General features: G+C 38.4%; 1 protein-coding gene across 1 annotated transcript in view; it reads left to right on the top strand.

The window, feature by feature from the left end:
- The first annotated feature begins 686 nt into the window (after window positions 1–686).
- NXPH2 (neurexophilin 2) overlaps window positions 687–25,516 on the top strand; it is a 116,394-nt gene continuing 91,564 nt past the window's right edge. Inside the window, exon 1 of the mRNA XM_004032610.5 lies at window positions 687–1,387. Within this exon, the coding sequence (XP_004032658.1) occupies window positions 1,337–1,387 (51 nt within the window). The 5' untranslated portion in view covers window positions 687–1,336. The remainder of the gene's footprint in view (window positions 1,388–25,516) is intronic.

Genomic DNA, 25,516 nt, shown 5'->3' with positions numbered 1-25,516 from the left:
GTCTCATCCTTGGAGAAGTGAATGTATCTCTCTGGACCTTAGGTTTCCCACCTGTTCAATAAAGGAGTGACGAATGACGCCCAAACTCTGATCTACCGTAAAAACAGTGCAGGTCTGTGAGCCCCATTGCCTTTGATTTTTCCACTCGAGTGTCCAGCACAAAGATAGTAAAAGGTTAAGGATCTCTCCAATGGCGAGTTGTTAACACGGAGGTCGAGGCTCACAGGCATCAGGTTTGCACCTTCGCCCGGCCTCAAAGATACCCCTCTCCAATATTTCTGAAGTCAGAGGCTGTGGTGGGGTATCCTGCCTTTATTCTGCTTCTCCAAAGCCCGGGCAGAAGGTCTGGGAGCAACTTTGTCTGTCTTCAGGACACCTAGCTGTCTATACTATCCCCAAACCGGAGTAAACCAGACATCACCTAGCTCCGTTTCTCACAGCTCTGCTCCTGGTCCCTCGAGGTCCCCATTACTCCCCAACCCCAGAAATCCTTCCAGCCGCACCAGGCGCACTTTGTACCCCTTACCCGCGGCTCTGCGAGCTTGGCGCTGCGGCAGAGTAGGGCACTCTCCCAGGGCGTCCTGGGCTCCAGCCTCACCTCCCCGCCCCAGCCTTTTCCGTTCGCAGCCCCCACGCCCCGCCCCAGGACTCTGCAATCGCCTTCCCCTCCTAAACTCTCTGGGCGCTCTCCAGGCGGGCGCACTCCTTCTTGCAGCCACCCAGGGAGAACCTTTTCTTCCCCTCATCCCCAATCTCCCCAGCCAAAGCGAGAGCCAGTCAGTGGGCAGGGCGCTTGGCACAGTGGAGCCTCTCGGACCGGCCTTCTGCTGGGCGGGGGTGGGAGGAGGCACCCGGCCTCTCGGGGCTCTGGGGCACCGGCTGTCCAGGCGTGCTCAGCTCGGCCAGGCATCCGCCCGGCGGGATCGGATCTGGAGAACAGCATCGCACTGAACCCATCACCTAAGCACCCGAGCCGCCGCCTCCCTCCCGCAGGCGCCCCCCACGCTCACCCCGAGCCCGGCTAAGCGGGAGAGTCCAAGGCGCGACTGAAGCCCCCCGCCGCGTGCCGGAGCTCGAGCGGCCCCGCACGCTCTTTGCCGGCCCCCTCCGAGGAGGGGTGCGCGGGGGGCCGGGAGAGGCACCTCCGGTCCGCCCACCCTCCCCCTTCCCTGCCCGCCCACCCGGCCAGAGCTGCGCGGCACGGCGCAGCGCTCGGATTCCGGGAGGGAAGCTCTGCGCTGTGTCCCTGGCGTCCTCAGTCCTGCCCCGCGAAGTGGAGATGCGCGAGAGGCAGGCGAGGGCGCGCAGCTCGTGAAAAGCCGTGCCAGCCGGCACCATGCGCCTGCGGCCTCTGCCCCTCGTGGTGGTCCCCGGCTTGCTGCAGCTGGTGAGTGCCCGGCCCGCGCGCCGCCCCACACGCCAGGGACGCGTTTCGGCGGGAAAACCGCGCAGGCGGCTGACTTGGAGCCCAGCCTGGGCCTGCTTGGGAAGTGGGGTTGGGGCCGCGCGGAGGGCAAGGAGTTTTGAGTTGCCTTAGAGGTCGAAAGGGAAGAATTGAAGAACGGAATAGACGGGATCTACAGGCGACTGAGGGGCTTAGCACGGGTTGGGACTTGAGCGCTGGGGTAAAGTAGGCAGAAGGTGGGCGGGAAGTAGGTCCGGGAGAAGGAAGCGGTTTATTGATAAGCGGTCAAGGAGAGGATGGAAAGTAAATTGATAGGATGAGAAGGGGCAGAAAGACCTTCCTCCAGTTCACAGTTTGAGAGGCTTGGTGGTGTTTATTTTTCACGTGGTGTTTTGCCCAGATGCACACAGACACTTCTCCCAAAGCACAGCATAGTGCATGCATCCTCGTTCACAGAGCCAGGTAGTGGCGCCTTGCTGGGGGAAAACTTAGGCAAAATACGGATTTGGGGGACAGCTTGGATTTCTCTTCGTTTTCCGTCTGGCGCTAGGGACTGGGATGGGGCTTTCTGCCAGCTGGGGACACAAGATATAACTTTCATGCCCAGCTCCGCACAGGAGCCCCCTCTCGGGCATCTCGAACCTGTCTTTTCAGGGAGACCTCTCCCGCCTGGTCTGGGTGGCTCGGAGGCGCTGAGGAATGAGAAACGTATTAAAATGTGGTTTGGGGTTCGCGTTGTCACTCTCTTCTCTCTTCCCGCGAGGCGCCACGCTCTCCTCCTCCTGATATACGCCTATGTTCTATATGCATGGCTAATTATAGTTAAGGGAAAACCAAAGTAAGACCTTCAAGAAGAAACTTTTAAAGTAAAATTACAGAAGGGGAGTGCTTTGGCTGGGTCAGCATCTGTGATGGATTTCTTCTGGTCACTTAGCTCTTGCCTTGTTAGGGTGCTATTAAGAGGGCTTTCTCCTGATGCCATAGTTTCTTTGGTCCTCATACTTAAGACTTTGCCCAAGCACTTAGAAGATGACAGTCTCTTCTCTCTCGCTCGCTCTCTCTCTCGTTCTCTTTGTCTCTTTCTTTTCCTATTAGGGGGAAAATCAAGTAACTTTGAAAGTTTATGATATGTATGATATTGTTAAGGCGGAGGCACTTTGCAAGTTCTGAGGGTGGAAGGAACTCTAAAAGGTGGAGAGACCTCTGAGATGCCCGTGGTCCATGCTTGTTACTGTGGAGATTAGCTTCACCTGCACAGCGTTAACTCAGAAACTCTTCAATGGCATCAAGAAGAAAATGCAGTGATATGCCCAAATATCCTTGAATGAGCCATCACTTACTGGCTATCTACAATACTCCATGTTAAAATACATTTTACATCTTAGGCATTATAAATCCAAAATATATGCCACATTAATCTTTAGTATCCCTTGCTTTAAAATTTTTTAGTCTGGATTCTAATAAAAAGTGATCTAACAAAGCAGCATTTGCATGGTGTGTGTAAGGAAAAGCCTGGGGAAATCAGGTGTTTATGTGGGGTCTTCAGAATATCTTCACGAATCTTAGTTCATTAATTTTGCATTTAATAAATATGAACTGTGTATCTGCTCCGTAAGCAGTGTGATAGGCTCTTAAAGATGAGAAAATATATTTGGGCACGTGTCGGGGAAAAGTTCTGCTCCCAGCTACTATATTGGAAATGTTAGATATTTTTTTTTCCACACCACCATAGTCAGTAAGGAATAGGAAATACATCTTGAAGGTATTATATGCTCTCCTTAAGAGCTAGATTCTAATATTACAGCATGGACTGATTGATTCGCTTTTAAAAAAGCTTATGTCAAATTCTAATCCATTTTGGGATTGTGCTTCGGTTGTAATGTTTTTCTCCTGGAGCACTTTATCATGGTAAGTGAGGTAGGGAGCTGCAGCCCTGTTGATAAGCACACATTCCTTACGCTGCCATCCCTTCGGACAATAAAAGGCTGTTTACATTCTCCACATTCTTAGAGCTGTTGCCAGCCTTATAACACAAGGGGGTTAGAATGTGAAAGGAAAACAGAGTGGCTGAGCATATCTAAATTGAAATATTCCCCAATCCCAGCATATGCCCTACTCCAGTAGGTGTCAAAAAGGACAGATCATGATTTGCTCATTTGGATGGCTCATAGTTTTGTTCTACCTTTTTCAGCTGATATTGAACTTCTTTGTTAAATCCTAACAGCAAGGGGATAAAATGTTTTCTAGATATGAAACTAGTCTTTTACTTTTCTAGGAACCATATGTACTAAAAAAATCTGCCCTTTGCTGACATAAGGCTTTTTTTTGTTTGTTTGTTTTTTAATTTTTTGGTGAGGGAGGAGTGAAGTTACCTTATTGTCGAAATTGGATTTTACTTTTCTATCTGCACTGCCAGCCTGAAGAACATACTTTTAAAAAATATTAAATATTTTAAAAGAATAATAGATTCATTTGGGCATATTGAACATTTAGTGATATGAAAATTACCTGTTTGTTTCTGAAAGCAGTCACAGGGAATTGAGCCCGAATAAGTCACTAACTATGGTTATATATAACATATATAATATACACGTATATATAATACAGTCACAATAACTAGAATTTTTTTACCTGTTTATGTGATATTTAAAACTTCTAAGAAAACAGTAAGCGGAATTGATAAATACTGCAAGTAGCCTAGGAAGAATGTATGTCTCTTACCTGTCCTTGCCCATTTTCCTGGCCTGTGTATAGTGCTTTTAACAGACAGGTTGCTATAGCTAATTAATGGGATTACTATTTGCAAGATTTAAATATCCATCTTGAACATATTCCTTTTTTAAAAATTCTTATTCAGCAACATACTCTTATAAAGAATATTAAGAGCATGTTATATCTTTTCTGCCACTAATGAAGAAAAAAATTAGCATTTGAAATGCATATTATATCAAAATGAGTGTTGCTTCATCATGATACAAGGTAAAGACTTCACCAGATGTCAACTGTTTACAGATTTGCATGATGATTTGTAACTGGTAATAAGTGTGATTTTTTGCCTTTAAGTAAAAAGAAGATTATAAAAAGAATAAATTTTAATTTAAATGAATGATTAGCTAACGTTTAAGATAAAATTTAGGGCTGATTTAAAAAATCAGTTTCTTACACATTTTAACTTGTTTTACTGTGATACAATGCTGAGTTTACAAAATAAAATATTAGTTAAAAGCAATGTAAGTTGGCAAATTTTTAGAATCCTATAAAATCGATCCTTGTGATGAAAGATGGTAAAATTTTAGGTTCATCTTTTTAGTATCACATAATTTATTAAGGGTACTTACATTAAAACTAATAATTTTAATATTTGTTTAGTCTGATGATTCTGTTTATTTCTTCTTCTGTACTTACAAGAATTGATAACTCTTTACTATCTTCCATTCAAAAATGACAACTTTCCTCATACAGCCTTGATCAATAAACATCAAAATAGTATTTTCCAGTGCTGGATGAATAGTCCTCTGTTGGCTATATGACAATGTGGAGGAAAAAAAAAACACCACTATATCATTGTTATGACTTAGAGTTGGCCGTGCATTAAAATGAACTCCTCATTATAAGCATCATTATTTTACACACTTTAAAAAATGAAAATTAAGATTAGACAATTAAATCTTTGGTTCCAGTCACCCACCTCCCAGTACAAGTTGTATTCCCTTGGTTTATTCTGGTATTATGTTATCTGGTCCAGTTTTAAATGCCTTCCATACAGAAAACTGACTGCTTGGGAAATTATTTTATTGTTTAGTTTCCGAAGGGAAAAGAAAAGCTTTCTTAATCTTTGTTCTGTATTTTTTTGTAATTTTTTCTTTTTTATGGTTTTTGATTAATAATTGTAATGCTAAATAAGGCAGAAAGCTTTTTGGAAAAATATTTTAGAGGTTTACATTATCAGCTTAAAATGTGTAGTTCTTGCCAATCAAATGTATTAAGAAATGTTGGTTTATATAAGACACCACCCACCTTTTATCTATTAAAGAGCTAATCAATACATCTTGAATGATTTAGTCGTTTAGTGGTAGCAATCAAAGATGAATATAAATGTGTCACAGGTTTGTGATTTTGTAAAAGCTCTAGACTGTCTGTTACCGTTTACATATTCTGTGGACTCTTTTACCTGAAGCTTTACTGGGAAAGATTTGAAAAAAGAATTATAGCTGCACACTCAAGTGCTTACAGTTAAGGCTGTGTCAGCGTTTCTGTAAAGAATCTCATTTCTATCTTAGCCATAAGCATTATTGCTGGTTAGAAGCTGGCATTTAATATCTTGATTTGGAAGTAAATTATTTCAAAACGGCTTTAAAAAATTGGTCCAAATGATTTTGAGTGCTCCCCATATGAGGTTACTCTCTAGGTATCCTTATAGTATGCAGGATGGTGATTTAACAAACTAATTTCTATATTATTGACTTTGTAACTAAATTAGCAGGCACAATCCTATGGTTTTGACTTCCACAATGGTTATAATTTAAGTTGGGATATGTTTAAATGATTTTAGATAACCTTTTCCCAGTTAACATATATATTGTACTGCCGTAAGATTTTCTAACATTATTTCGTCGTAAGTATTTTTAATTATGCCAAAATCAGGTGCCCTTTTATAAGTCTTTGTTTACTAATGCATTTTTTATTAGCTGTGATTTGATTAATGGTATTGATGACAACTCTATTCTTTATTTCAAAATCCTGCTAAATAAAAAAGGAATCTAAAGCAATTTACAGTATAAGTTGTGGTATAGATTTTCATATTAAAGAAAGAATTTTAAGATGTGATTGACTGAAAACTTCTATTTTATGTTATTTTTAACTTATGAAAATCTAGATTAAAACTCTCAAGCAAGTGTTTGGTTCATTATGCTGTAAGATTGGTATATAATAAGGAATTATCTTTCCTTATAGAATTACCATTAAAAATGAAATTTCCATTATTTAAACCCAAATGCTGTAGGAAATACCTTTCTTTTTCCTAGTCAGATCATTCACAAAGATCAAATAGTTGTATCTAAAATTGCCATTCTTGTGCTCACTTCAGTAGCACGTATACTAAATTGCCATTCTAGTTAATTTTTCCTTTCTTAAATGGTAAGAGAAATGAGACATTTTATAAACTTAAACTATAATGATAATAACGCTGACTTAGATTTCCATGCACTTACATAATTTTAAGTTTCTTTCACACAATTATCACATTCTATTCTCCCAGTAAGACTAGAAGATAGAGAAGGATATTTTAAATGTTTCCATTCATGTTTTGGAAAGAACAATGAATTTCATGTCAAAAGACTTGGAGTCTATTTCTGAATCAGTCGAACATTCAACAAATATTTGTTCATTATCTGTTTTGATCCAGACTTTACACTGAGACTACAGCAAGCAGTGAGAACATAGCAGTCAACAAAATAGAGTTGGTCCAAGGGTGTGAGTGTGTGTGTATGTGTGCACGTGTGCACCTGTGAGTGTGTATGTGTCTTGGGCAGTTTGTTTAACAGCCTGAGAACTTTCATCTATAAAATGAAGTCATTAATGACAAAGTAGATAAAAATTTGTTTTTAACATCTCTCCTTTTTTAATATATTGTAACAGGGGTTCTGAATTTTTCTTCATATGATTTACATCTTTAGTTACTGTACATATATGTTACATATAAATGTAATTGTTTTAAATATAAATTTCACATGTATTTTATGCTGTTAACCACATCACAAGTGATGTATATACTTAGAAGTAGATTTAAAACACTACAAGATGGATTACTAGATCTGTCCTTACGGAAAAGGAAAATTTAGTAAAACCAGGCAGAGAATTGATGAGCACTTATTTAACATATAATCAGCAAAATCAATAAAAAGTTAAATTAAAATGGTGCATTCAGAGATTTTCTTCCCCCATACCATTTTAAATTGTAAACTAACATCTAGTCATTGCATCAATTTAAATAAACGGAAAATTGACTCTCAGTTAAATTCTAATTATTAAGATAAACAACATTACAGATTAATACTGTTCTTCATCCAGAAAACTAGCAAGTGACTTTTGTGTGCCTGAATAGAATATAGTCTGTTTAAATCAGAAATACTTTTAACTAACTGCAATGGTTTCAGGAGTTCACATGTAAATGTTACAAAATTTTAAAAATAAAACAAACAAAAAACTGGCATGTGAGACCTACCAAAGATGGAGAAAATTGCCAGTGGTCGTAACCTTAGGAGAAAATCCAAGTGAAACAGAAAGACTAACTAGTCCTGGGATTCAATCCAACTGTAAACACGTAAATGTCTCTACAAATGAAACTTGACTTTGAGATATTGATGCTTTTTTGCCACATAAAGTGATTCTAAGGTCATTAAAAACAAAATTTACATAAATTGTGTAAGTCTTTTCATGCAAGAATATGCAAGATTATGATTTTCAAGCTTTATCATATATAATGATAATTTTTAAATCTTATCAATTTAAGTTATATAGCAGGTATATTTATTCACCCAAAACAGTAATTTAAGAAATAATGTAGATTATTCAAAGGGAAAGAACACATATGTAGTATGGCTGTTAAAAACACATGTGATTTCTATTCCCAAATTCCATTCCTCATTTGTGTGTGTAGAGAGCTACTGAAAGTGGTTGATTAGTATGAAAATCTGTATGATCTTTTCAATGGATAATGCATACAATAAATGACTAGGGACCGTAAAGCATCATTTAACATTTTGTAGTAATGATAACAGGAATATGTATTAATGAAGTTTTGCACTTGGATAGTTCAAACAGGAGACGATTGGGATTGGCTTGAGGAATATGGCTATGGAAATGGAAAAAAAGATGAAGTTTTCAAAAGCGTGTTTTCCGTAGTCTCGAATTTACCTGTTGCTCCTGTGTTGCTGACTCTCCAGCTTGTATCTCAGTTCCTACCCTGTTGCTCAGGCTCCAAGCCGGTGTCTCCATAATTTACTGTTCTGTTTCACTTGGATGTTTTACTGTTAACTCACACTCAACATGTGCAAGGCCACACACATCTGTGCTGAACAAGTGCCTTCCAACATTCATGGATTTGGATCTTGAAGTCACCACCATCCCATTTTTAATGTTTGGATCCTTTGTGCTAAGACAAGTGACAGGATGTAAAGCACTACATGGTTTGCAAAATTATTTCATGGTTAATCTGTGCATCAGCTCTGAAAAGTAAGTAGAATGATAGTTATTGCATCCATTTTACAGGTGAAGCAACAAAAGCACACCACAGGTTTCAGAGACAGACTGTAGACTGCACAGATTGTAAACTCGAATCATCCACTTTGATGATGAGTGCTGTCTTTCTAGGTACTCATCACTGACACCCAGAATGATGGACTTGAGGGACATTTCTAGGAAACATCCCGCTCTGCTCAGTGACCACTGAGCTAGAAACCTTAACTCATTCATCTTAGCTTTGCCATAAAGTCAAACAAGTTGAATAGAACAAATGAATTCTTGGGGCATTTCTTTAATCTGGAGTTCTATTTAGAATTTAACCTCATGGGCCGGGCGCGGTGGCTCACCCCTGTAGTCCCAGCACTTTGAGAGGTTGAGGTGGGGAGATCACCTGAGGTCGGGAGTTCGAGACCAGCTTGACCAACATGGAGAAACCCCGTCTCTACTAAAAAATACAAAATTAGCCAGGCGTGGTGGCGCATGCCTGTAATCCCAGCTACCTGGGAGGCTGAGGCAGGAGAATTGCTTGAATCCAAGAGGCAGAGGTTGCGTTGAGCCAAGATCGTGCCATTGCACTCCAGCTTGGGCAATAAGAGTGCAACTCTGTCTCTAAATAAATAAATAGAATTTAACCTCATGGAGGCCAGTTGCCAAGGGTCTCAGCTTTAATGCCGTTTTCATGTTAAGTTAGTAGCCAAGTAATGTGGCTCCAGTTAGGATCAGCAGAGGTTTTGAGAGTTCCTCTAACTTCTCAGGATCTCACCTATACCACTGCAGATGGAAAAGATAAAAAGGAGAGAGAAAGTGTGGGTTCACGGGCTGCTAAACCCTGGTTTTCTAGTGGACAGGTAGGAATATGAGGACAAGCAGGTGGGTGAGGGAACCTGTCTAGTAGGTGCCCAGACTTGTGTAGAATTTGGGAGCATTAATATATAATTTTACTTTACTAGTAGCACATGGCTTTTGCTCTCTTTTTCTTTCTTTTAATGAAAATATGTATTTTATTATAAAAGTAATATTGTAGTGGATGTTATTGGTTCTCCACCCAGATTTCTTTTGGGGAGGCACTTTGCCAGAATGCACTCAGAGCCACAGGTGCCATTCACTTCTCCTGGAAAGCTCTTGACTAGTGACTGACAGATGTCAGAGTATGAAAGCCCAGCTGCCTTGCCCCGACTCTGGACAGCTCCCAGATATAACTGAGGTGAAACAGATAATCTCGGTCTTCCCTGCAGGAGCAGGCTGAAGCTACCCTCTGCAAGACTTTGCCTGAGATCACGCACTTCCATGACTTTTTTCCCATTCTTTCACCAGCTGCCCTGCTCCCTTAGCAGGCTTCCCCGGAAGTGCTTCTGTTTTAAATCAATAGCCCTCAAATACTTGCTTCAGCCTGTCCTTCTGGGGAACTCCATCTAAGATTTCTGTTTAATTTTTTTTTTTTTTTAGTACTACTCAGAATTTCTTTAAGTAGCCATCCTCACCCCTGCCTGCTTTCTGCCACCTCATACCTTATACTCAGGGCATTATTAATAGTTTAACGTATGTCTTTCCAGGTGTTATGGATATGTATGCTTTTATAATAATTATATCATGCACAGTACCATGTTCTGTAACAAGCTTTTTTAATGCAATAGCATATTTTGGCTACTTTGATAGAGCAACTTATATTTTTAAAGATTCACTGTATTTCATGGCATTGATATGCCATAATATATTTAATCTTTCTAATTAATATTTAAATTGTTTTGAATTCTTTAATATAGTTGTAAGTATACCTGTAACACAGATTCCTAGAATTGAAAATGTTGGTTCAATTGAGAATGTGTATATTGAATTTTGATAATTATAAATGTTTTCTGAAATGATTGTACCAATATAAGGTATTACATTGTATGTGCATGCCTGTATCACACTACCTGAATACTGGTATTTTAAAAAAAAATTTTGACAACCTATTAAAGGAAAGTACTTCATTGTTTTTAACATGTATTGTATACTGTATTACTTATCAGGTATATAAAGCATGTTTTCACATTTAATAACCATTTGTATTTCTTATTTTGTGAATTGCCTTTTTAAGTAATTTCCTGTGTTTCAGTTTTTTACAGCCTTTAAATTTTATAGTTTCTTTTTAATATTGCTCACGCACAATTGTTCTTTATTATTCCTGAATATTTTGTACATTATTAGGTTGTTATGGATATCTTTTTTATGGGTGACATTTTAAAATTCATTTTTGCTGGAATGTAAGGAAAACTATTTATTTTTGTATGTTTATGTTTGTATCTGTTCTATTTCTGAACTCAATTATTAGTTGTAATATTTTTTATTTGATTCCCCTGGATTTTATGTCTAGACAATCATATCATCTGCAAATAATCTTATATTTGACTCTTTTTATTGAACATTATGTCTCATATTAAAATTTATTCTCCTAGAGAACTGTATAGAATCTTCAAAATATTATTGAATAATTCTGAAATTAAGCATGTTCTCATGTTTCCAACCTTAACATAAACTTTACTAAGTATGAAGTTTATTATTTGTTAATTTTTATTTTTATTTTATGTATGTGTTTTTAGCATTTTATTTAGATACACTGGCTATATTCATAAATGAAATATAACTAAAGTGAAACATGCCAGATTTTTGTATAAAGATTATGGTGGGATTAGAATTAAAAAGACTTCTATATTTTCCCCCTCACTTCTGGAAAGAGTTAAAATATTTGAGAATTACTTTTTCTTTGGCAGTTTGTTGGGAATCATTCTAGTCCATTTGGGCCTTTTTGTTTTGGGAAAAGAAGTCTTTTATAAACTTTTTATTTCCTTTATGACTACTTACCACTCAGGTTTTTTCCTCAACCAACCCTTATTGAATCCCTTTTATTAACTTTAAAATTATGCATGTTTCTGTATCCTTAAATTTGTTTCACATAAAATTATATATACTATAACCTTAATTTTTAAAAACTTACTGCACACGGTGAATTTGTGCCCTGTTTTGCCCTCTAGTTTGTATTATATTAATTGTTTTGTAAGAATGGTAGCTAGGGGAGTGCCTTCATTTTCTTTCTATGTTTAACAGCATAAATAGAAGACTTGAGGGGCAAATTTCATAGCTAAGTTACTAAGAGGTCCAAACTGAATGGAGCCTCAGTGTAAGGGGTGAGCATCCAAAACCCCACGAGCTTTGTGCTCAGGGGAGCCTCCTGGTAGCTGCCTTGGTGCCAGTTTCGCGCCTAAATCCTGCTGCACTAAGCTGGGTGGTGGGAATTGGGTGCACATGGGGAAAGAACTTCAGTGTCCTGCCCGCGTGTGGTTCTCCTTTGCCTTTGTTTGGTTACAGCCTGCTCAGCATGCTTGGCTTTTCCATTATTTTGATTTACTCTTCTTTGTGTCTTCTGGGGATTCTGATTTTATGGACTCTTTTGGCATCCTTTTCTCTTTCTAGCACTCTTATGCATTTATTCTTGTTTTTGCATTTCTAGTTCTTTTCACTGGGATTTTTGGAGGGAGGCAAGTGCATGCATTCTTTCAGTTTCCTTCATTGCAACTGGAAATCTTGTACTCATTTTTGGCTCATCTTTCCTCATCCCCTATAATAACCATTCAGTCACACAATCCTATGAAATTTCCTTCCAAGTCCCATTGTAAACTCTCTTCCTCTCCATCCCCAGCCATGTCATCACTATCACAGCCTCCTCACTGGTGTATCTTATTCCAACATGAGCCTTTTTAATTCATCCCACTTATCACAGAATCATCTTTCTTAAATTCTCCTTTGATTTACTATACCACTACGCTATTAAGAGTGAGATTGCGATTCTCTTTTTCTGAGCACAGTGAGTCTAAATTCTTATTCCTGGCTTTCCCAGACTTAAATCTCTCCTCCAATATTTATCACATACTCTTAACTGCAGCGGGGCCTGTATGTTCAATGCTCCATGAATATTTCAGAGTGGAGGGAAAAGCATAGGTTTTGATGTCAGGCTGACTTGGATTCTGGTACTTCCTCTGGCATCTTGGACAAGCTAATAAACCTACTAAATCTGTTTCTTTCCTTATAAAATAATGGTAGTTATTAGCTATCTCAGAGGGCTTTGCTGATTACTTACAAAAAATGTAAAATACCTGGCCCATAACATTAGCTTAACAAATGTCAGTTTCCTTTCCATCTGTATTAACTTAGGGTCTTTGTGCACAAGCAACAGAAACTGATTCTGACTAACTTAAGCAGAGAAGAAATTATTAAAATGGGGCAGCTCACAGAAAGGGTATGAACCAGGCATGTCTAGAACAGAATCCAGGGTTTGTGTGTCAGGAAATTGTCAATTAGCCAAGATACTGAATAAATGCCAACCATTTTTTCCCTGTCTCTACAATCCTTGCTTCACTTCATTTAAGATGCTATGTTCTGGTTGAGAAAGCCTGGTTGTCTTGGGTCATATACCTTAGCTTGAGAAGGGCAGGGCACTTTGATGAACAGTTCTGCATATCCTAGGGAATCCACAATAGATATTCCCGTTAGAAAACTTGTGGTTAGCACTCTCACTAAAGAAGGAGCTCTATTAGAGAAAGAGACCCAAACAACTACAGAGAAGACCCATTCCAGCTGTTCATATTAATCCACATGATCTCCACTCATAAATAGTCATAGATAACCAGAGATCACCAGACACTTAAGAGAAATCATCAGGAAAAAAAGGACAAAGAGAAAACAGAACAACTTACCTTGGAGGCAAGCAATAATACAAAGAACTAATTATAATTTTTAAAATGCCTAATTAGTATTCTCAGAGAGTCAAAAAGATATTGTATCCTGAAAATAAGAACAGGTTGCTATGAAGAAAGATCAACTGGGGAACAATAAATAATTATTAGAAATGAAATTTATAACTGACAAAATAAAAAGTTAAGTAGAAGGCTGAAAATAATGGAGATAATAAAGAACATACTGGTGAACTACAAGGTATAGCCATGGAAATCTCCCATGGAAGAGAGCAAAAAAACCAAAATGGAAAATATGAGAGAAGTGTGAAGAGACACAGAGGATAAATCCAGAAAATCCAGTGAAGAGCTCCAGAAAAAGAGGACAGAGGCAATGAGAGGAAGGACATGGTCAAAGACACAGTGTAGAATAGCCTGACTTAAAAATAACAAATTGGTGAAATTTCCACACTCAAATAAAAAATCTGAAAATTCTAAAAGCTTTCAGAAAAACAAGATAGATTACTTAGGAAAAAAACGTTTTATCTTATTAACAACAAAATAATATCTTTACAGTTTGTAGGGTAGGAGATATTGAATCAATAGTCAAATTATCAATCAAATATGAAGGACAGAAGAGGAAAAAAATAGAGAAGGTAAAAATGATTAGGTGCAGCAAACCACCATGGCACATGTATACCTATGTAACACACCTGCATGTTCTGCACATGTATCTCAGAACTTAAAATAAAAAAAATGGTATTTGGGGCATGCAAGGGTCTCAGGGGAGCTACTGCTCTCTCCATTTGGGGAAATCCTCAAAGAGGTGCTGCAAAGCAAGAGAGAGATAGAGCAAAGGGATGATGAGGCACACAGTTGCACTCCAGTCTGAGTGTGACTCAGTCTCTGGTCCTGGGAAAGCATGGGGCTCCATTTCCTTCTGTGGTCAGGCCACACTGTGACTCTATAGGGGGTTCCACTGAAGTTATATCAGCTTCATAAGTGCTATTTATTAGTTTGCTGTTTTTGAAATGGATTTATATGCAAAGCATGAAAGATTTAGATATTGCTTAAGAACAGAGTATAATATAATAAATATTGATGAACTAAAATCATTAAAATTTGGAGGTGAAGGTAATACAAGAGGTAAAAGTGGGCAAGCATGCCAGGTTCCTTATCTTACATAGTAAGAAGTTAATAGAAGCCATCTAATATTAATAAATTAAAAAATAGATGCAAAGTCTTAAAAGTTACCAAATACTGGAAGAATTAAAAATGACACAATCAACAAAAATCCATTATGCATCTTTGTTTACTTTGTGCTTTCATTTCTTCTACAATTTAAATAAATTAGGAAATAAATTCAAAATTAGCGTGTGGAAAAAGCATTTTGACCTTAATGTATGTTTTGTGTTTTGTATTTGACCTCAAAATATGCTTCTTTTTTCATAGTGCTTTCGATAAATGTTTATTACTCCGTAAATTTCAAAATGAAGGTGATCTTTTCAGCAGGGAGAGCTGTCCAGCAGTGGTAAAGTCATGCTCCTGTGGCCATGAGTTGACTTCTGGAAGTGGGAAAGCAGAGGCCATCTGCTGGATCATGCTGTAGGGCAGGGTGTACCAACCTCAGAACTGTTGTCATTTTGAGCCAAATAGTTTCTCGTTTTTGGGAGCCATCCTGTGCATTGTAGGATGCTTAATAACACATCTGGCTCCTACCCAGATGCGAGTAGCACCTTCTCCCACTTGTACAACCAAAAAAAGTCTCCAGACATTGACAAATGTCCCCTGGGGAGCAAAAACAGCCCAGTTGAGACCTGGAGTGGGTGAGAAACCTGCCATAGGTGATTTCTGGCTATGCGAGAAGCTGAACCAAGTGACTGCTTCAGCCTCTCTCAACTAAATGCTTTGTCTTTGAACTGTTAGGAAGCGGGGTCAGCATTTTGCTTAGATCTAGTTTCTTTCTTAACATTTTAGTTCTTCTAATTCAGGCAAATTTCCTTTGGTTCAATTCAATTCAACCAATATCTTTGAGTGCCAACTCTGTCAGGCACTGTGCCCAGTGCACACATCTCTGTTGGACAAATTTTCCTTTTTGAGGGTAATAAATGATGAATGTTCCCCCTGATATTCCTTGCCTGGACAAGATTTCCTTTCCTACTAGACACTGTCACACATTTCGTTTTGTGTCAGGTTCAGATATTATCAGTTGTTAGGGCTGGCTCTGAAAGTTTTAGTAAAGCCTTCTAATTTCCATATTTTAAAATGAAGTAATGAGAGAAAATTACCTTGTAGAAGACAGCAAATAAAATTGAAATTGGCAATCACATACATTGGTTGGTTAATAAAAACGTGAACTACATCACACTTGACATGCAAATTTGTTACAATTAAAATATAGTAGGATTACACTCTTCAAAGAGTTTATCACAAACCCAGGTTATATTTTTGGTATGAAAACAAATGCAGTGATTGTGAGTGTAAAATTTGATTCAGTGTTTTTGAGATAAAAAACAGCTTACAGCTATTACATTCCACTCTTAGGAGCTAGGTTGCATTCCCTTTTTATTGAAAAATTGGAGATTTTCAAGTTTACTGAAATGTAAACTGTGAGTTACTCTATTTTTATAAATGGCATGAATCATTTTATTCTATATTGGAATGCATTTTTAGTTAAGTTTTTTCTTTAAGGTAATTCTTAGTTTTTAAAAAATGTATCTGTGAAGATACCCTATGAGAGTTGCATGTTAGCCTCCAGAGATAAACATGGTAATAGAAACGTAAACAGAATCCCTGGTGGTGTTAAAATTTGAAATATATTTTCAGAAAATTTTAACTATGCATAAATATTGACCTTACTTATTGTGATCAGGTCTGAGAACCACAGTGGAACACAGCTGGGCTGCTGCTCAATCCCTTTATATATATGGAGAATGAACCTGCACATAGGCTTCTGTACCCTTCACAGTGAGTGTGTTGGAGCACCCTGCACAGGCCAGCACATTCCTGTGCCTGTCTTTATACATAAACACATGCAGGCACACAAATAACACTCTCTTACTGAACTTTCTCACTGCACGAAAGGCTGCATTTTTCATTTGCTTGTCTTTGCCTTGGAAGTTATAGACCTAATTATGCTACTACCATTCTCTGTACACATCCCTAAATAAGTCAAGCCTTTCTTTATCAATGTATTCTTAGCTTCTATCAAAGGTTAATGTAGGAAATGGCCATAGAAAAACATGTTTTGTTAATACTTGCATTCATATTCTTATTCATCCACTCAATAGTTTAAGTGTCTACAGTAGGCATGGCACTATGCTAAGCTTTTCCTTAGAAAATATTTCTAGGGGCAAATTATTTCTTCCTGATAAATCAGGTATTTTTAAGAATGAGAGTTTCAATTCAGTGTTTTCATTTATAACTTTCCTACTGGGAAGAGCAAAGCTAATTTGTAGTTCACTGCAACAAGTAACATTACTAAACTTCATTTTCTTGAAGTTTTCTTACCAGTTATATAATTTGTGACCATCATAGATAGATAGATAGATAGTCCTATTATATATGATTTACATCAGAAACCTTGGGAACATTTTTTGAAAATATTGGCGCTAAAAATTCCTTTGCCAGATGTTTCACCATTGCTGTCCTAATGTGCCTATAACACTAATTTGCTGAAGTCATTTTAATTCTGTGGATGTTAATTTCCTCTAAATTCTTCTTTCTGCAAATTGAGATGATTGGATTCAGTGATTCCCAAATGCTGGTCCATAGGCCAGCTACAACGGCCGTAGCAAGAAAGCATTTTCAGAACATTTAGGCATGCTACATCAGTGTCTCTGGGCTGGAGCCAAAGCACCAGGTGATACTGGGGCCCAGCCAAGTTTGGAGACCCCTGGATCAGATTTTCTCTTAAGTATCCTTTGGCTTTGTGAGTTCATGATTCTTTTGGAGGGTGGAATATAAGCCAGCACAAAGGGAAAGACTGCCAGTGACTCAGGAAGGGGAATGCCTTAGGTCGTGAGAGGGTTTTACAGCATTTGCAGACCTCTCCTCAAAGGTATGTTAAGTGTTTCTCTGTGGTCTGGTGCACACTGAGTGCATAACTCCTCTGTAGCATTTATCTCATGGTATTGTAGTTGTGGGTGCACATCTTTGTGTATTTCACTTAGCTCAAGTGAAATCTATGAACAAAAAGAATGTGGATGTCAGTCTCTGCAATATCACAGCCATCCTCATAGTAAGCATCAGATAAATGCTTGAATGGATGAATGAATGAACTATTGAGAGAAATCACTCAGTAACTCCCTTGACAGGTTATGCTTCAGAGCCCCTGGAAAACTACCTGTAACAGATTGCAGGGAAAAACTTTGGGGTGGCATATTCCATCTAATCCCTCAGTCTGCTGGTTCAGTGTCACTGATTTCCTTCAAAGTGTGCTCGAAACCCCTTTGTTTTGGAGCTCTGAGTTTATTTCCTTTCCTTACAGTATGGTCATAAAGATCCTTTGGGACAAGACTTCTACACTTCAGTTAAAGCACTCTACTAAAATAGACTGTTACTTTCTCTACCTGATTCTCTCATGCTTAACTGTTTTCTCTACTAGGACAAAGAAAGGATATGCTCAGTAGCCAGAGAACTGGTTGATTCCATTGTTTGCCCTTTGGAAGTAAATACATATAGCCACAAAAGTTTGATATTCAGTCAACAACATCCACATTTTAAGACTTTGTAATATTTATTACAGACTCACTTGTTCCTACTACAATATGCTATGCAGTATTTTTTAATGTATTTTTATAATTAGAGGAATAATTAATTAATATAGGAAAAATATTATTTCTAAAGTTTAGATTCAGTTCTTTGATAGAAAAATATTATGAAAATAAGAATTTAGGCAGTCAATAATTTAAAATTTATGATCAAAATTTCTGATTTTGTGTTTGTTCTGATATTTTAGTGCTTTCCTCCATTGATCTCCTTACTTCATTGATTTATGATTTTTCTGATGAGGTAATAGGTTTAATCTGCTGATATTTGTATGCTAAGGACACTTTCTTAGTATAACTTAATTTACTGTCTTTTCAAATTCCAATCATCCTGTATCAGATTTTTATTTTAGTCTGAATTAAAGTGATTATTTCATGATTTAAGGTTTTTGAAAGACCAGATATGATTTTAGCAGTCATCACTTCACCTGCTTATAAGCACTGTAACTTATTCGTAATACGCTCTCCTGTATATGAAAGTAGATACAATGAAACATAATTATGCATATATTAATACATAGGTGTGGTCTGGCTTAAGGAGCCAAGCTTGGTCTGTATGGAATAGCTCCTCTTCTCATTATACTAAGCAAGCTTGTTTCCAGTAGATAAAGGGGACAGATCTACTTTCAGTTGAAGAGTGTCATCTGCAGACTGTTCTGGTTTAAGCCAGACACAGCCCCCTGTCTCCATTTGATGAAGGCATCCTATCTTAGGCTGTCATCCACAACATCCCATCTTAGGCTGTCAGAGAAGAGATTTGCATTTTCATCCAGGAACAACTTGACTTCTGGGTTTTGAACAAGAAAAATATTAGGGTGTAGTAAACCCTTCTCATCTTTTGTACCACATTTAGTTAGTAGACCAGAATTGATATGGTGAAGGCATGTGACCAAGTCATTAAGCAAATTCCTTCCATAATATTTTATTTTGTTTTTATTTGGATTTATATTGAAATGAGGTGGAACCAAAACAACTGTGCCCAAGATATTATTAAATGAAATGCCTGCAGTATTATATTAGTGCCAGCAGTGGGCAAGGGCTGTGATCTTTGAATGCTATTAATGAGAGCTTTGAATATTTTTATTAAGAATTTTTATTAAGAATTTTGGGATGCTAGAGCTTCTGGGTAATGTCTGAACATGGCAAGTGATGTGCTAGTATTGGTGCAAAATCTGGAGAAAGAACAAATGTGGATGCCTATGACCTCAAGTTGACCACTGTTGATAATGTAATAAAGTGTATTTTGACCTCTCATCTCCAGATATATCAGAGACAAGCTAGAAGTGTCATAACAGAAACAAAACCTGTAATTTTTGTCCTCACACCTGCTCCTTTCTCCCTCACTCACATTCAGTTCTGAATCTGCTTAGTATATTTTCCAACAGAAATTCCTGCTAAGCTCTTTCTCTGAGAACCCACAAACTTATCTAAGTTTCAGTCATGCTTATGCTACTCGGTTTTAACCAGCCTAATCTAAGACTTCTGCCTTTGTGACTCTATACTCTTTGAAATATGATGTTTTTGTGTGTTTAGCATTACTCCCTGGACATCTTCCCTGAACACTGATCAGTACTTTAAATGGTTAGAGTTAGATGGCTGCCTTTTGGACGCATAAGATAAAACGTATTTTGCTTTAGATATGTACTTCAACCAGAATCTTTGAAAGTTAAATATTCTTACATCTGCGAGGGGCCAGAAAAACCACTTTCCCAACTTTATTTTAGTGAACTTTGGGGGTGGGAGAAGGTGTACTTGGGTACTAAAGCCCAAACCAGCTTTATTAGCTTCAAGTGGCTCCTTTCTTAGCTTCAAGTGGCACAGGAAACCCCTTTTGGATTTTCTACATCATCTCTCAGAATAGCACTTTTTTCTGTGCAACAGAACATACTTCAGCTTCTTGCTTGAAACCAACAGGAGGCACAGCAGATGCATTAGTAAGTCAAAGAAATTTCAAACCCATAAAGAAATGTAGCCAAATGACATTGAAAAGCTCTGATGCATAAATGTGACTAGGAGTATGTCCTGGCCCCTGACTACTGGGGACCTGACCGGGGAAATGGTCATCAGGTTTGCCCCATTGCTAGAGTAGTTGACAGCCATTGGTGATTCATGAGATCAGATGACATCAATCAGACGAAACATTTGATGTAGGGGTTAGCAATGGGACCCTTCAGAGAATGCGCTGGTGAAAGAATTTGTTGTTAGGCAGAGCCCAGGTAGGGGAGACTTGAGGTGGACTGGATATGCTCAAATGAAGATGAGGGTGGGGGCAGATGGTGGCAATAGGTTTCGACAAAATCTTTGGATCTTTATGGCTTGCTGAGCTTCAGGCAGAGCAAACTCTGGCACCCTGAAAATCCCTATAGGATAGATGCTTACTTGGCAGGGTTATTAATCAGTTGGAGGAGTATACGTGCAGACCCTGGGTTTAATCAGGTGCCTGCTCTTGCCAGGGATGTTTGCTTGGCCAAGGGAGCTCAAGCCTTTCCTCTGAGCTCACTTTCTATCTGGAGTTGAAATGATTGTTCTCCCACCAGCATTTAACTTCAGACAGAGAGTCCACACCTGGTTTGACTGGGAACTCGGCCAGCCTGTCCACTCCATCCATGAGTCTGGTATTTTAATCTAAGAAAGCAGTTCACAACTTTTAGTATGCAGTGATCTGGGATAGTTTCTAAAAATGCAAGTTCTTGGGTTTCTGCCTGGGAGATAGATACCATGGGTTTAAGGTGGTGCCAGGAACCGCCAGGAACCTGATTTTAATTTTTAAGCCTCATCTAAGGACTTTTAATGCAGTTTTTGAGATGAGATGACACTTGGAGAAACACTAGCCTAAAGGGAGCTAGTTCTACTTAGTTTTAGAAAATCCTCTACACACATTATGATTTTTGATGATAGATGATTTATTCAGGGCCCTGACAGCATTTTTGCTCCAAAGCAGGGACGTCCGTGCAATGGATGAGGTATGGTTTTCTCTGTTCTATATATATCTTCCCAGAATTTTGCTGTTAGGAGGCATGTTTCTAACCTGTGGGGTTTTTGTTGTTGTTGTTGTTTCAAAGCGTCAGGCTGAGAGATCTCAAAAGTTAAGCAGATGTTGAGCATGGGGACAGACTCGGTATACAACAGGGAGCAATGGAGATGGTTTGCAGATGAGTGTCTTATTGCTCATTAGTAGTTGGCGGGAGGTAGCCTATTTATCTTATTATTCTTTCACCCTGTATATATGGACATTTGTCTGATGTAGAGTTGGGTTTGTTAATTTTCCCACTTCTTTGGGATGAATAAATTTAATAAGTTTTAATTTTTTATTTAAAATAAAATTTCTAGAAGTAGGTTTTGAATTTGAAGCCTTATTCAGAATGATTCTTAAACACTTTATAGAAAAAGGGTGGTGGCCGGGCTCTGTGGCACATGCCTGTAATCTCAGCACTTTAGGAGGCCGAGGCGGGCGGATCACGAGGTCAGGAGATCAAGACCATCCTGGCTAACACGGTGAAATCCCACCTCTATTAAAAATACAAAAAATTAGCCGGGCGTGGTGGCAGGTGCCTATAGTCCCAGCTAAGCGGGAGGCTGAGGCAGGAGAATGGCGTGAACCTGGGAGGCAGAGGTTGCAGTGAGCCGAGATTGCACTACTGCACTCCAGCCTGGACCACAGAGCAAGACTACGTCTCAAAAAAAAAAAAAAAAAGGTGGCATAGGAGTCTGTGGCAGTGGTTGTCACAATCTCTATCCATACCCTCTTTGTCTTTTGTAAAATTCCAGGATGACTAATAAGATAGGTGTGGCTCGTGATATACAAGTGGAAATTTGCTGAGCATTATTTCTGGGAAATCCTCTTTTTTTAAAAAAAATTAGAATAAGGGTAAACTGGGCTGGCAATCTTTCTGTCCTTGGTACTCTGCCCACTTCCCACCTTCCCACCTGGAATGTAGACTTGTAGCTAGGGGGTGCAGCAGCCATCCTGTGAACATGAGGGAGCAAGCATGGACCAAGAGCTACTTCTCTCTTGGACCAAGCATAGACCAAGAGCAGAGAATAGTGATGGGCAAAGCCTGGTGGCACAGAGGGCATTGTGGACCCTCTGTGCCACCACTAGCCTGCTTGCTTCATTACTTCTTGTTTCTTGAATCCATGCCTCTTTAAGCCACTGTTGTAAGCTTTTGCTGTTTGAAATATCACATTGCCTTCATAAAGGATACTAAAACATTTTTTGAAATGTGCCACCTTAATAAAAACACCCACTATCAAGGGCAGTTGTGAATCATTGTGCAAAAGATGTGTTGGTTAAAAAAATTGAAAAAAGGAAAGAAATTTCTTTTAGTGTCCAGAAAAATGATGCACCAGAGTCTTTTGAAGTTCAAAAGAAGTTAAAAAGAGTGTTCAAATGTCAATCTATTACTCCCCCAGCATACCTGGTCACAAATTGCTTTATAACTGGGGTGGGTGGCTGCAAAATTGCCTCAGGACCTGAGATGATAAGTTTTATATCTGTCAAGGTATCCAGAGGAAACACTTTCATGACATAAGCATATTGTGATATAGAGATTCCACCAGCTGTCTCTCATTTTTCAGAAAAATGGAGTGGCTTGGGACCACTTGTGAGCAAACTTTTTGCTGGTGTTTTTGGTGAGGTACAACTGGTGTTAAGTACATTCTGATGACATCAGATTTCTCCAGACATGGTCAACCAGTCAGGGACAAGATCCACCAGGCCACAGTCTCTAATTGTGAGTCTTTCAATTTTGAGAGCTGGAAATTTGCAAATGCAAGCATATAACTTGACAAACTAAAGACATATGATGGTTAAGCAGGGTATGTTTCATCAGGAAGTCCCACGGTGGGAGCAGGTGGAGACATGAGGCATGAAGAGAAACACTATTGTGAGTGGAGCACTGGATTGGGAGCAGGAAATTGAACTTTAGTCTTGGTTCTTCCTGTCCATTAGTTAGATGACCTTGAGCAAGTCAAAATGTCATGAAAGCTCAATTACTTCCCTGTAAATAAGGAGATAGGATATGAACTTTCAGTTATGCTTAGACTTAAAATTCTGTGATTCTACAGAATTTTCTCAAGAATAGAGGAATGTGATCCTTGGTGCCAGAGCAGAATTCAGGCAGAGGTGTCCTAGGATCCTGGGTAGATCCTCAGTAATACTATTTAATAGTATTATAGATAGACCCTAGGAAATAATATTTAAAATCAGCAATCAGCTTTGTCAAAAGAGGTGCAGTATCATCCAGTGATGATTTTTCATTTTTCTAGAGTTTCTATCATAAAAGGGTTTTGGCCTGTTATGAGATTTAGTCTATGGATTTAGAAGATGATAGAAATTTCTCTAAAAACATGAGTCTATTGGAGAGTCTTAACATGTTCGTCTTTGGTTCATTCATCCTTGTGCTTCCCCATCTCTCATTCTCAGAGCTTGTTGAAAGCCACATCTTAATAATGCTTTTCAGGCCAGCATTCCCATCCCTCAGGAACGTGACTTTGGTAGAAAATTCATTAAGGTATGTATCAGTCAGGGTTCAACCAAGCAAGTGGAACCAGTGGGAGATAGATAGATAGATAATAAAGAAACACACACATATACATACATACACATACATACACACATGCACACACACATATATAAGAGAGTGAGGTATTTTTATCTGTGTGTGCATACACATAAATAGATTTATTATGGGGATGGTTGGCCTTACACAATTTGGAGGCTGGGTAATCAGTCTCTGTAAGCCTGTTTTCTCTGTGTCTCATGCTGCAGCATGAATTCCACAGGGCAGGCAGTCATGAAGGGGAGATCACAAGCAGGCAAGAACTGACAAGCATAAACGGGAACGCCACAAGGACAGACAGAAACCTAGGTCAGCTCTGGTTAACTCTGACCTTGGTTACAAGGGTATCCTGCTGAAGCTAGGGCCCTTCTTCAGAGAGTTACACACACACCTGACCCAGATGTCAGAGAAAGTGGAGGAGGATCCAAGGGAAGGTGGAATCATTATAGGCCTGCTGCTGCTTCATGTTCATGCAGTGGATCGGCAGCAGCACATGTGTGTCTTCTTCCTTACGCCTTCTACATCTCAGAGGAATCTCTCTCATGGCCCATCTAACCCAGCATAGAAGGAAATTCTGAGAAATGTAGTTCAGCCTAGCCAACATTTCCTACCATTACAAGGCCATTGTTGTAGGAAATATGAGGAAATGGGAAGCATATTTCTTGCCCTGAAGAACTTTATAGTATGCTTAAATTAATGGAAATCTCTATGTAAAGTGTTCAGTACAATTCTTATAAACTGCTGGCTTCCTTTCTCAGGTAGCCTTGCATTGTGATAGATTTAAACCTATTTTAAATCTTTTTTATTAAAGACGTACTACTTCAGGTTGTATAGATGGCCACATTTCCACAAAATAAAAAAGACAGTGTTATGTTACTTTGCTTAGAGTAAGAGTTTAGTTAGTTATTAGAATGAGTAAGTCACATACCCACTGAATATTGCTTCATTCCTTCATTGGTCCAAAATTAAGGCTATAATTTAATACAATAAATTACCTCTTAGTGCACTTAACTGATTTGCCAGCCTAACTAGTGGCTTTGATTCCCCTGTCAAATATACTAACTAGTCTTGTGGAACACTGAGAGTTTGAGGCCATGAGCAAAAACTTCTGCTTCTGCCAATAGAGTTGCTATTATTATATCAGTGTTCTTTTGTATCCAACGTATTTATGCCACCTTCACTTGTTATTGTGATACTGTAATTTAATTAATTATTATTGTGGATTGATAAAAATTGTTTCCCAAGAGAAAGAGATTTTCTTTCATAAAAACTCAGTTAAACACTTTTGAAAGATTAAGTAAAAGCTACTTTTTTAAATAGCTGGGGAAATTAGCATGACCAATGCATTTGAAACATAAAAAGGCAAAAAAAAAAAAAAAAGTCCTAAAATTTTAAGCAAATTCTGCACCTAGATTTCTTTTCAAGTGTGTCCATTTTGGGGGTGCTTAAAATAATTGGTACTGAAAAATCTTAGAGTAAGTGTGGTTTCTGCAAGAAATATAACACATAACACCCATTCTGAGGGAAACATATCTTGGCCTAACAGTGAAAGATTGGCATTATATGTTTTGATCAAAATGAAAAAGATTTATATTGGAAGTTCTAGCTAGTTCAATAAGACAAGAAAACAAAATCAATGGTGTTCATATTAAAAAGGAAGAAATAAAACTGATTACATAAAGAGTAATTAATAAATATTCATTTAATTAATAAATATTACATTATTGAATAAGTAGAAAAATCCCAAAGAATCAATACAAAGAACAATAAAAACTCCTGGAATGAATAAGTGAGTATGGCAAGGTCTCAGGATACAAGGTTAGTAAGTTC

The sequence above is a fragment of the Gorilla gorilla genome, chromosome 11 (genome assembly GCF_029281585.2).
Source record: "Gorilla gorilla gorilla isolate KB3781 chromosome 11, NHGRI_mGorGor1-v2.1_pri, whole genome shotgun sequence".
In the NCBI taxonomy this organism is placed as follows: Eukaryota; Metazoa; Chordata; class Mammalia; order Primates; family Hominidae; genus Gorilla; species Gorilla gorilla.
This window is presented reverse-complemented; position numbering and strand designations above follow the sequence as displayed.